This window comes from Muntiacus reevesi, chromosome 14 (assembly GCF_963930625.1).
Source record: "Muntiacus reevesi chromosome 14, mMunRee1.1, whole genome shotgun sequence".
Lineage (NCBI taxonomy): Eukaryota > Metazoa > Chordata > Mammalia > Artiodactyla > Cervidae > Muntiacus > Muntiacus reevesi.
In genome coordinates this window covers 59,697,002-59,710,598 of record NC_089262.1, presented here as the reverse complement: position 1 = coordinate 59,710,598, position 13,597 = coordinate 59,697,002, and the positions used below count along the sequence as shown (strand labels likewise).

At 35.8% G+C, this 13,597-nt stretch overlaps 1 protein-coding gene across 1 annotated transcript in view; it reads right to left on the bottom strand.

Moving 5' to 3' along the window:
* Positions 1-2,625: 2,625 nt before the first annotated feature.
* The window catches only part of FCHO2 (FCH and mu domain containing endocytic adaptor 2), a 129,054-nt gene continuing 118,082 nt past the window's right edge, over positions 2,626-13,597 (bottom strand). The window contains exons 23-26 of the mRNA XM_065905781.1: positions 9,328-9,527; positions 8,544-8,608; positions 5,321-5,485; positions 2,626-5,003 (exon numbers count right to left, since the gene is read on the bottom strand). Coding sequence (XP_065761853.1) covers positions 4,981-5,003; positions 5,321-5,485; positions 8,544-8,608; positions 9,328-9,527 — 453 coding nt within the window. The 3' untranslated portion in view covers positions 2,626-4,980. The remainder of the gene's footprint in view (positions 5,004-5,320; positions 5,486-8,543; positions 8,609-9,327; positions 9,528-13,597) is intronic.

The window sequence follows — 13,597 nt, the reverse complement described above, 5'->3', positions numbered from 1 at the left end:
TATCCTCCTGTCGATGGTTGTTCATCAGCTAGTTGTGACTTTGGTGTTCTTTCAGGAGATGAGTGCATGCCCTATTTTGCCATCTTGACTCCTCGCCTTTTCTAAATCCAGCTTGTAATTTGGAAGTTCTCAGTTCACGTCCGGTTGGAAGCGTAGTTTGAAGGATTTTGACCGTTACCTTGCTATCATGTGAGATGAGTCTAATTGTGCAGTAGTTTGAACACTCTTTGGCATCCCCCTTCTTTGGGATTGGAATAAAAACTGACCTTTTCATTATCAATGACTATAGACCTTCATGATTGTTTTAATTTACTGAAGTTGATTTACAATGTGTTTCTGGTGTATGGCAAAATGATTCAGTTATACATATATACACATACTTTTTCATAATTTTTTTCCATTATGGTTTATTATAGGTATTTGCTGTGCTATTCAGTAGAACCTTGCTCATGATTATTTTAAATACCTATATAGTATTTCACTAAATGGGAGTTATCAACTTACTTAACCAATCCTTCCAAGCTTTTCATATTATAAACTTATCTTTGCTTACTTGTCTCATTTTCTTACGACAAATTCCCAACAGTGATGAATTACTAGTTTAAATGATAAATAAGGTTTTTAAAGGTTTTGGGAAACTGCTCTTTAGGGAAATTATACTGATTCACTCTTCTGAAGATAAAAAAAAAAAGATTTAGAGCACTTTCAAGTTCACCCTGCCCCTTGCTGAATTAAAATTGTCAAGTAAGTTGATTGGGCTAAGTGCAGAGATTTAATTGGAAATATGCTGTAAGGAAACATGCTCACGTGCATTGGCGTGCTGTCACTTCAGTCATGTTCAACTCTTCGACCCTATTGACTGTAGCCCTCCAGGCTCCTCTGTCCATGGGATTCTCCAGGCAAGAATTCTGGAGTGGGCTGCCATGTCCTCCTCCAGGGGATCTTCCCGAACCAGGGACTGAACTTGTGTCTCTTCTGTCTCCTGCATTGGCAGGCAGGTTCTTTACTACTAGTGAGTGCCACTAAAATTTTGTGGTTGATCTGCTGGCCAGCTCATCTTCAAGGCATTCTCAGCCCCTTCTCCTTTATCATTTAAAAATAAAGGCCACTTTAAAAAAAATTAAAAAATAAAGGTTACTTTAAACAATTCTGTCCCTTACACAACTCTGGCCAGTAGGAAGTAAGCAGAAATGTGCTGGAAAAGCTTTAACTCTCCTGACAAAAAGGAGAGACATACCTGAAACTTCCCCTCTCCTACCTTTGGATGTAAACATGTAGTCTGAAGCTGTGGCAGCCATACTGCAACCAAAGAAAAATGCCAAGAGAATCACTTGTTCTGTCCAATAACAGCAACAGACAAACTCGCAGACTTTGTTATGTGAAAAACACTTTATTTGTTTAGAACATTTTTAGTTTTATTTTGTGTTACTTGCAGTTAAAAAATTACTGACAGATGAAATGCTGCATACTAAAGCACTGGTTTCTGAGTTATAAATAATCATAACTATCATATATAATTAGAAATATGGAAATAATCAGATATAATTTTAAATAGGGGTAAAATATGTGTATATAGCAAGAGATGATGGAACAGACCCTTCGTAGTGAAAGTCACAGACACCATTGAATACATTTAGGAGAAAGGAATAAAGTAAGTTAACCAAATAGAGAAAGGGTAGGATACCTGTCAGAGGATTACCGTGTTATCAAAACATGTTTTCTTTTCCTCCTAGGCACATGGCCACACTATATATTTCCCATCTTTCCTTGTAGTTAGTTGAGAGCAGAGATCGAGTTGTTGCTAAACGAATGTGAACAGAAATAATGCCAATTCTGGGCCTGGCCCACAAATATCCATTTTCTCTCTTTCCCATCCACTGGCCAAATGGAAAAGACTGAGCAGAGTTACAAAAACAGAGGGAGCCTGCCCTGAATTACTGTGAGGAGCAGAGCTCTTCCTCCAACCTCCTTAGAACTGCGATGTGAGCAATACTATTTTACAGTGTTACGTTCCTGAGACCTTACTTATTACAGCAGCTAGCATCATTGACTATAACAGGTGGGAGCAGGGGAAGGGGAAAAAGGAAACTAATGAAGAAATTAAGTGAAGTGTATGACATGAATGGTAAGAGTGCTGTTTGTTACACAGGTTCCCCAACCCGACACAACCTGTCCTTTTTATGACACAGATTCAGCAAAATTTTCAGTATTTATGAGGAAATCTTTTTCTTTTTTTTTTTTAAACTCCTTTCTAAATCCACTGGTTTCTGAAAGCCTGATATTCCTTGGAAGAGTATAATTTTGAAACTGTGACACTGTGTTCCTAAAAACCTGGTCAGGGCGAAAGTATTTGCTAAAGCTTAACATCAATGTAAGTATATTTAGAAACAAAAATAATCCTTTGTTAAACAACTTCTACATTTTTGGGTTATATGCTAAATGAAGTTTTCCTATAAACCAATTAAAACTCAGTAACAGACCAATCTCTATGCCTGTCTAAATGGTGATACAAAATTCAAAACCAATTATTCATTACTTACCAAGCTTGCCTTGTCCTAATGTCTATGACATAGCTATTATTACTATCAACAAAAGTACAACACACATACCAACTGATAATTTATATATTACATGTTTATTAAGGGTACAACTTTTATGTAAAATTTACATTTTTATGAAAAATCAAAAATATTTACAAAATATTGTAAGATTTGCATTGTTCTAATTACAACTCAAAGTAGTAAATAACAATTCTTAAAAACTCACATTTGTTAGAGTTCTGTGTTTACAAATTCTTGGTTAAAGAGGCAGCTACAAAGTTGATCACTATACATAAGCAAGAACCAGCTTGCTAAAATACATCTCCCATTGAAAATCTATTGGTCTTTTTTTACACCATTAGTGGATTTTTTAAATGAAAAAATCAATATAAACTCATATGGCTTCAAAATTGTAACCTGCACCCAATACAAATTTATGTACCAACACTTGGTATGAAGACTGGTAATTAAGAAAGTGCAGAAGTATAACCATTTCACTAGTCTGTAAATTTTAAGGTAATACTTGATTAAAAACAAACCTGGTGAATATAATGGTGTCTATCCAATAATAAAATATTAACTGCCCAATAAAAGCAGTTTGACTGCAAAGCAATTAGTTAAGATTTCCAGTAAGGGACTGTAATTGGCATTTAAAAGGGTACAATATGTTAGAAATTCTAATTCTGTCCAGTATCTAGTAAAGATGAAAATTTTAGCAAATTGTCTTATGTATTACTTTAGTCAAATCTAAATTTAGAATGGGGCTAACACTGAATATATTAAAAAAGCACATATTGTGTTATATATATATTGCTAATGAGCAGCTTTTCTGCTGTATTTAATATAGCAAGATGTTACATAAATGTATAGAGGGAGGGATTTTCCTTTCTGTAGAGCTTAGGAGAACAATTAGTGATTCTATATAAATTTACTAGATATAACACAATTTATTATTTCTATGCAAAATGCAGGACACTGGTACTTATCCTTATAAATAAAATTCCCATTTGTAAATTATGAAACTGTCCAAAATATTTACTTCCTTCAATTAATCAGGATTTGTTATAAAGTTAGGTTTTTTACTATTTAATATTAGTAGTGTATTTTAAGAAATGCTTAACCCAATCCATCATTTCAAATAGCTTCCTCATTTTTAGTAGGTGGTGATTAGATAAGAAAAAGAATATAAAAACTGCTAATTTTTCCAAGTGTTGAAAAATGCCAAAACTGATCTTTTCTAAAGCATGTTCCTCACAAACTACTACAAACTCATGCTCACATCACATTCAGTAAATAAATATATAAATTTCCAATAATAAGAGTGAGGGGAAATGTTAAATTGAGAGTTCAAATGCCAGTTACCAATTTACCATTATGGTTTTGCAGAATTTTTTGATAAGGTTAAGATGGAATATTTGAAGGTAATCTTTTTCCCTGTAAACATATGCCATTAGTTATATTTCTCTAGTGGCTACAGTGTAACACTAAAGAAGGGAGCCAGGGTTCTTAAGTATAAATTGTCCTCTAGTTATTCTGAATTCCCATTGCAATTGCAACCGCAACCAAAGAGTTTTATAAAAATCGCAATTATCCTGTAAAAATTGACTAAGATTCTGAATACAAAATCTGGACTGTGAGGAAAAAAGTGAGGCACATGAATGAACACAAACTGGATAGGCACATTTCTGGGTTTTGTTATTGTTTTAAAGGCACACATTATGCAATCCATATAAAAATAAATTAAATCTACAGCATTAATTCATCAAAACAATCACAACTTCTATAAAGTTAACTGCAGAAGCAAATTTCTCTGCTGTCTTTTGCAAGCTTATTTTAAAACACATTGCACTTGAGGATTAAAAAAATCATATAAAACACCATTTACACTTTATTAATATGTTTATATGAGAATCAAATTATAAAGTTTGCATACACCTTGGACTCTGGTCTGATTACTTTATGGCACATAACTCAATTTGATTGAGTGTTATCAACATTATCCCAAACTTAGAATTCATGTTCTGTTTGTATCCATTCAATATCAAACTTAAAAGTTTAAAAGCTATCTCTGACTCTAAAAACTTATAGAAAGCTAAATTATTTTGTGCTTGCTCTCCTGAAATTTCAGGCCTCATATTACACTATAAGCCCCTTTTTCAACATAGACACTGAAAATAACTTAAAATTTCCAGCCTATAAAAACTTCATTTTACTGAGAATCTGAATAAATGTGCTTTCCTGAATATTGCAGTTGATCATTTACAGCGTTGAAAATCATTTCAGTGCTATTTCTTTCGGTGACTCACTTCAAAAGTGCAATTTAATGTTTGTAGTCAGCTCTTAAAGATATAATACAAGTCAGAATAGTGTTTGGAAAGAAAAATAATGCAGAACGGCAGGTTTGTACTACTCCCTTGAGCCAACCACTTTGCCAGGTCCATCAACAATCCGCCAGGTATCGTCCTGGAAAACACCAAGTAGACCTTTGCAATTATAATTTCAAATGAACTCAAAGGAGGACATTTTCACTGTGGTTACAGATACAAACCCCAGTCCCCATCTGCTGTTTACAGTACATTAGAATCAGATCACAGGTGTTCAGCTATACTGACCATGAGTACTCTCTCTCCCAGGCGTGTCTCTATCTGGCACTTTGTACCAAAGGTCAAAGGAAACACTTCCATGCCTTTAGACTATAAACTACTTGAAAGTCATTTAGTAACTGGTAGAATATAAATGTTTCCCATATACATGAAAAAGCTTAAAATCTCCCAACTTACCAGTGGCAAACCGCTTCTTTACTAAGGAAAGCCTGTAGCCAGTGCCTACAAGTTCAGTATCTACTCCTGAAAGGGTACTTCCCTCGCTGAGGAATTGCACTGCAAGTGTTGTGGGTTTACTGGGTCCTTCTGAAAGATCAAATTTTGCTCTGAGGGACCCAGAACCTACAGGAAAAGAATAAAGAACTTATACAAGATACTATATTTCACACCAAAAAAGGCAAATGAGTAAGTAAAAGCTAAAAAGTCAGTCCTATCACAAATTCTTTAAACCCGTGTAAATGAATCATCATCCTGTTTTCAAATCAGATTTTAGTCAGTGAATCTGAATTTTCATTAAGTAATCTTAGTCCATGCTTCTCTTTGACTTAATAACAGTCTTCAGAGGGATTTACTATTGATATTCCTACGCTCTGTGTGTGTTGAAGTGAGTCAAAAGATAAGTAAGGCTGAGGGCAGGAAGGAAGGAAGCCCTGGAAGCGATGAATGGGAATTAAAGCCAAAGGGAAATGACTGCTGCATACCATGGGGTGGGAGAGGTACAGAAGCTAAGACAGCTAAGACTGGGAAAAGCTGTATTGGTATTACCTCTGTATTCACCTTTCTTTTTAAAATTATGCCAAATATGTCTGAGGGGCTTTCTTTTCAATGTAACCATTTATTCCACATTCCTCAGTCTGGCAGAAATAGTATATAATTATGAATATTATAAATGCTGCAAAAAAAAAAACTGTCAAAGGCTATGGACACAAAGCATATAAAATGCTGTGGGGATGATGGTGTGTATTTCAGGAAAAGGTAACTACATGTGCAGAGATGGGAGAGCTGACAGCACGATGCATTGAAGGTAGTAACTACATCTACCAGAAGATCCGGAGAACAAATGTAGGGGAGCAAAGGGGCAGAAGATGATATTAGACTGGGAGCTAGGAAAAACTCTAAGCATCTTTGCAGACCACGATAAGAAATAACCACAGGGAGCCACCAAAGACAATGAAGAGAAAACATTTCAGGTAAGAATCTTAGAAGGGCAGCAAGCTACAAGATGCAAGTAGGGACACCACCCGAAAGTCAATAAAATGGTCTAGGGCTCTAGGTGACAGGAAAAGTGTATTTGAACTACTCTGAGGGGAAGGAAAGAGGAGAATGAATTTGGGAAACAGTCAGGAGTTAAAATCGAAGGGTAAACAGGAGGAAGGGCCTAGGAGGGAGGGTTTCCAGGCTTCTGGTTTGAGGAAAGTAGACAGAATCGCTGGGTAGAAACAGTGACATTCTGCGATTCCCCGTACAGAAACTGAACACCACAGAGAGAAATCTGAAAGAAAATATAACAAAGACACATCCTATACTATTGCACCTGGTGGCACACAGATCAGTTGGGAAAATGAACTGCTGTCTAACTCTTAGCCCGTGTCCAAGTCCTCCTTAAACTTTTAGTTTGTGATACGCAACTCAGTTCTGTGACAGTGCAACCACAGGCCAAGAGCAGTCACCAGGGCAACCCTTAAACTTTAGAAGTATTTCCTGCTCCTCTCTGGAGCATAAAACCAAAATAGAAACAGATTTCTACTTTATAGTATTCTAATTTGGGGATCTCTTTTTAAAGGCTGGCTAACCAAATCAGAACCACATTCATAAGATGTTTCCATTTCCTCACATGGTCACTCTGATACCTGAACAGCAGAGGGAAACTATAACTACAATACCCAGTTAGCAAATCTGTATCCTGTTTTTCAGAGAACAAATTCCCTTCTTGGCAAATATCTACAATAATATTGTCTCATTAAATATGGGGAAAATATACCCTTTCTTCCTTGCTAACTGGTTGTACTTCCAGTTTCAACTAGGAATTTCAGTTTTATCTCCTAGCCGTACAGCTAGAGTAAAAATCAGTACATTTGCCACTTGAACATAGGCAACATTTAAGGACCAAATATGAACAAAGGAACCAGAGATTAGCTGGGTTATTTCATCCAATGTGTGGTTCTCTAGTAGTAAAAGCCTAGTTCAGCACAGGAGGTGAACAATACAAGTATGTACCTGGTCTTTTATGCAGAAATACCTTTAAGAAAACTACTGATGATATATTTTACATTTTAATCACATGATGCTTAAAATGTTCAAAAGAAAAAGTGAGTAAAACTTGAAAAGCCAAAAAACCTACTTAACAGGAAAAGTTATTGGAGATTCAATTAGGCATTCAAAAGAGGTAGGAGAAGTCTCCTTTGATTAAGAGAAACTGCAATTCAAATGTTAAAGACTGTCCTGGGAATTATATTCTAAATTGAGTTAGAGGATTTACTGCTGCTGCTGCTAAGTCGCTTCAGTCGTGTCCGACTCTGTGTGACCCCATAGACGGCAGCCCACCAGGCTCCCCGGTCCCTGGGATTCTCCAGGCAAGAACACTGGAGTGGGGTGCCATTTCCTTCTCCAATGCATGAAAGTGAAAAGTGAAAGTGAAGTCGCTCAGTCGTGTCTGACTCTTAGCGACCCCATGGACTCCAGCCTACCAGGCTCCTGCGTCCATGGGATTTTCCAGGCAAGAGTACTGGAGTGGGCTGCCATTGCCTTCTCCAAGAGGATATACTAGGAGTGATCAACTAACTAGTAGAGACTTCTCCTTTGCATTGTGAACACAAACAAATGCAGACATGGTGGGAGGAGGCAATTAACTTGCTTCTCCTTGAAATAATGATCACAGAATTAAAGGCTGTTAATAGTTTTAATAAGGGTAAATGACCAAGGAAAGGTTCTCTTGAGAAAGAGTAGGCAAGATAGGCAAGGGGAGTTTTTAAAGCCTGAAAGCTTCTGTACTATTTCCGGGAGGCCAGGCAGACCCTATTAACAGAATGAACTAAAGAGCATGTTAATTACTTTAATTAGTTATCAGTTTCAATTATCAGGTTTCCCAGACGTCTATAAATTAACAGATATCTTCTCTTAATGTTAGCACATGAACATAAAGAACATTTACATAATATTTATAAAGTTATAGCAAGACATTGTCTCACAGAGAAACATTTTCTCACATTCAAGCTAGAAGAAAAAAATGTGTTCTGCATCTCAGTTGGTCCACTCTTCTTTATGGTATTAACTTCCACCTAGTGGTCAGTTCTAGAACTGAAGGCATGAAATTCCAGGAGAAAATTTCCCATAAACATGTCTAAAAGATCCATTTTCAGTGCCATTACATTATAAACAAAAAAACCATGCACACACTTACCTCCATTTTCTGATTTTTCTGAAATACCAGACAGTTTCCAAAAGGCTTTCATCTGTTCTGCATTCCTGTAAGAACAAATATCTTCAGCTAATGTGTCTAGTATAATGCCTTGTACATGGATGAGCACTCCAATAATACATTTTAAATATTTCACTAGAACTAGTGCTAAATTTACTTTAGAATAGTATCACTGGTGAGAATGTTTATTAATAATATAAACAAAATACTATTACTTTTCTTAATTAGTCACCAAATTATATAATTTTATTTTTATTGATCAGAGAAAGGAAAACAATGTATAGGTGATCAAGTACCTTCATTACTCAAGGAAAATAGTTTTATTATTAAATGGTGAAGCAGTATAAACAAAGAGTAGTTAGAGTATATACTAACATTAATGGAGGAAGCAAGAGAGGCAGGTAAGAGATGGGACTAATACTAAACACTAACCAGGTAGGTTTTCCTATAGATATGCTAGATACTATATTTAACTCTGTAAAATAATTTTTTTAAATGAAAAAGTTTAGAGAAGTAACATACTTTGAGGGTAAAGTTGTACTGAATCATTCAAGTCTGGGTGGGGACAGCAAACTAGTTTGTTTATTCTGGCTTGAAGCTACTGTAGCTTGACTAGTAAAATGTACAGTACATCATATAACATGATTTCTATGTGAAAATACACTAAAAATTTTCAAACTTATAAGACAACTTTCAGAAATCAGGTCCTCTATCTGGGGGACTGCAGACAGAAATTTAGTAGGAATTCAGAAATCTACTTCTTTACCATATTGCAGGGGGGAGGGACTGCATGTTTGTGACTCCTCCGTCCACTGGTACCACCACCTGTATGTTGGACAGCACGCTTGGCGCCACCATGGCTTCCGGGTTGTACTTGTAATCCACTCTAACATCTGTGGTGCCAGCACTGCATTTCCAATATGTTGCAAGATTCAGAGGAGTGGACTGAATACCATTTGATGATACCTTTAAAAAGAGAAAAAGACAAACAACTGCCTTTGACCTACAAAGTAAACAAGTCATAATGACATATACATGAACACAAGAGATCACACATTCAAAAACAATAATGAGAGAACTGTCTGTTGCTAGGTAGAGTGAAGCAGGCTCATCTCAAAGGTATAAGCATGACTCTCAAAGTGTAGACCTGGGACTGTTTACATCAAAATTTCTGTGGTGCTTGTGAACAATGCATATTCTGCTGGCTCCAAATGCAGAAAATCTGATTCAACAGGTAGAGAGTACAGAAATCAGGGTGTTACCACGTGATTCTTATTTATGCAGGTAATGTTTGAGAATCTCAACATTCAACAGAAAATTCTAAGATTCTTTATAAGAGTTTAGATTTAAAACAGAAAAACTGGGTCACCATGCAGTTACACAAGCCTGGAGTTAGAATACTCTAAGCTTCAAATGAAATTTTAATCACAATGACTTACTCCTTTTCAATGAGACCTACTCTATCATCCTGTTTAAATTTACAATGAAAATTGCATCTTCACTCTTTCATATCTTATTCTGCAGACTTTCCTTTCTCCATAGCACAATATACATTATTTACTTACTATGTTTACTATCTCCCTATGCTAGTCATAGCAATTAGCAAGCATTGAATAGTAAATACTTGCTGAATGAATGATAAAATACTTGGAATAAACTTTAAGCCAACTTAAGTGGCAGTACTTTTTTATTCTTTTAAGTATCTATTTCCTAGAAACATAAGTCATTTTTAATACAGTTACCCTATTAAAAATTCAAACAAGACATACGTATATGAAAATAGGAAATTTATCCCTTGGCACTTACTCCCCACTGTTACCTCATGGTACATACACTTCCAGACTTTCTAGGGATGCAAACGAGATCTGTCTCATTCTTTGAAAAGGCCATAATAATTAATTTAATCAATCTCTTCCTCTGTGGACATGTACTCAAATGGTTTCCAAACAATGTTGAAGTGAATATCCTTTGTACCTTCCAACCCCACCTGTGTGATTTCCAAAGAACTGATTTCTGGAACTGTTGAATTAAGGGTTACATCTATTCAACAATCTAATGGTTACCTTCTAATAGGCTCTACTAATTTGTACTTCGATTAATAAGTGGACAGAGGCGCCTGGCGGGCTGTAGTTCATAGGGGCACAGAGTCAGACATGAATGTGCATGCACGCACATACACACCTTTCCTAATCTTTTTTCATTTTGGTCAATTAATGAGAACTAAAACTGGTATCTCATTGTTGTCTTAACAGTCATTGCTCTGATTACTACTGACATGGAGCATCTTTCTAAAAGTTATCTATTGAGTTATTCATCTTTTACTTCTAATTTATAAAGATTCTTTGAAGTAAACCTTTTGATCTATTTTATGTAATACTTTCCTCTCAGATTAAATACTGATTCTGTTTAAACAAATATAAACACAAACAGATTCATTTCTGTCTCAAGTATCTTATTTGCTTATTGCATGTCTTCTGGGTTTGTAGTATGCTTAGGTCTTCCACACTTCAAGATTAAAATATGTAATAAACACACAGTACACATGCATATATACCCATGGATATACATATATTCACCCATGCTTTATTTTAGTATTTTTTATGTCTTTATTTGGGATTCCCTGGTAGTTCAGCTGGTAAAGAATCCGCCTGCAATGCGGGAGACCTGGGTTTGATCCCTGGGTTGGGATGATCCCTTGGAGAAGGGAATGGCTAACCACTCCAGTATTTTGACCTGGAGATTTCCATGCTCTGTATAGTCCATGGGGTCACAGAGTCAGGCACGACTGATCAACTTTCACTTCACGGCTTGATTTATTATTATTAAACATTTGATACATGCAGATTTTATTTTGGTTTAAGGTATGAGCTGGGGATTTAGCCAAATTTTCCCCTCAAATGTCTAGTCTGTTGCCCCAATTTCACTTATTGAAAAATTCATCATTTCCACATTGTCTTAAATGCTACTATATCATATAAGCAATTTCCCGTTTATTCTTAGTATCTATTTCTGGATACTCTAATCTGTTCCATTCATCTGGCCATCTATTGTTCCGCCAGTTCCAAACTATTTTAAATACTGTTGGCTTATAATGTTTTCCCATTAAAACTAAACAGTATTTTAGGTTACTTTTTAAAACATTTCTTAATTTTCCAAGCTTTATGCTTCTGAGAACTTAAAAATGACTGTCAGGTCTCCAGAATTCACTAAGTTTCTGATCATGATCACATTAAATTTATAAGCTAATTTAGCAACAGCTTTTTACAACATGAGTCTTCCTTTTTAAAGTATACCTTTCTAACAATATTCAAGGCAGTAGAGATGGTATTATGTTTCTTCTTAGTTTGAAAAAAAATTTTTGTGTGTTCACTGTAGCCACAGGAAAGGGATGCTGTAATAGATCTTTTAAAAACAATTTTTAAGTATAACTGACATATTACTTTCAGGTGTACAATGTGATGATTTGATATTTATATATATTGTGCAGTGACCACCACAATGATTATCACAGTAAGTCTAGTTACTGAGTGTCACCATACATACTACAGATTTTTTTCCTGTCCAGAGAACTTTTAAAATACACTCTTACAACTTGGAAATATGTAATCCAGTGTTAACAACTTTGGTCACCATGCTGTGCAATACATCCCCATGATTTATTTATAACTAGAAGTCTGTAATTTTTGACTCCCCCGACTTCATGCATTTCACCTATCCCCAACCCCCTGTGTCCCAGCAGTCACCAATCTGTTCCCTGTATCTGTGAACTTGGGTTTGTTTGGTTTTATAGATTCCACACATAAGAAAGATCCTGCAATTTCTGTCCTCCCTTGCTTGACTCATTTCACTGTTTTTTGCCAATACCATGTTCGATTACTATACCTATGTCATATGGTTTGAAATCATGGAGCGCAATGCCTGTAGCATTCTGTCCTTTCTCAAGACTGCTTTGGCTACTTGGGGTCTTTTGTGAATCCATACAAATTTTAGGATAGTTTATTCTATTTCTGGGACTTTCCTGGTGGCTCAGTCAGTAAAGAATCTGCCTGTGATGTGGGAGACCGGGGTTGGGATGATCCCCTGGAGGAGGGCATGGCAACCCACTCCAGTATTCTTGCCTGAAGAACCCCCAAGGGCAGGTGGGCTACAGTCCATGGAGTCACAAAGAGTCAGACATGACTGAGTGACTAAGCACATTCTATTTCTGTGAAAAAATGCCATTGAAATTTTAATAGGTACTACATTACATCTGTTTGGGTAGTATGGATATTTTAACAATTATAATTCTTCCATCAATGAGCATGGATTAACTTTTCGTTTAGTTTTGTCTTTCTTTTATCACTGTCTTCTAGTTTTCAGTGTAGAGGTATTTCATCTCCTTGGTTAAATTTATCTCTAAGGATTCGATTCTTTTGATTATTTTCTTAATTTCCTCTTCTAGTTTATTATTAGTGTACAGAAACACAACAGGTATTTATATATTTTGGATTCTGCAACATCACTGAATTCATTTATGATTCAGTGTTTACTCTTAAGTTTTGTTTTGAAGGAGTCTAAAGGTTTTCTATATATACTATGTGATTGGCAAAGAGTGATAACTGTGCTTCTTCCTTTCTAAATTGGATACCTTCTCTTTTTCTTCCCTTAATTGATTTGGCTAGAACTTTTATTACCAAATAAAAGAGTTAAGAGTGGGCCTCCTTGTCTTATTCCTGCTCTTAGAGGAAAAGCTTTCAGATTTCCACCATTGAGCCTGATGCTAGCTGTAGGCTTGTCATATATAGCATTTATTATGTTGAGGCACGTTGCCTCTATACCCACTGCATTGGGAGTTTTTCATCATAAATAGATGTTAAATTTTGTCAAATTCTTTTTCTGTAATCCACTGAGATGATCATATGACTTTCATCTATCTTTTCTTAATGTTGTATATTATGTTGATTGATTTCTGGATGTGAGACCATCCTTGTATCCCTAGAATATATCCCACTTGATCATGGTGTATGACCTTTCTAATGTACTACTGAAGGCCACCA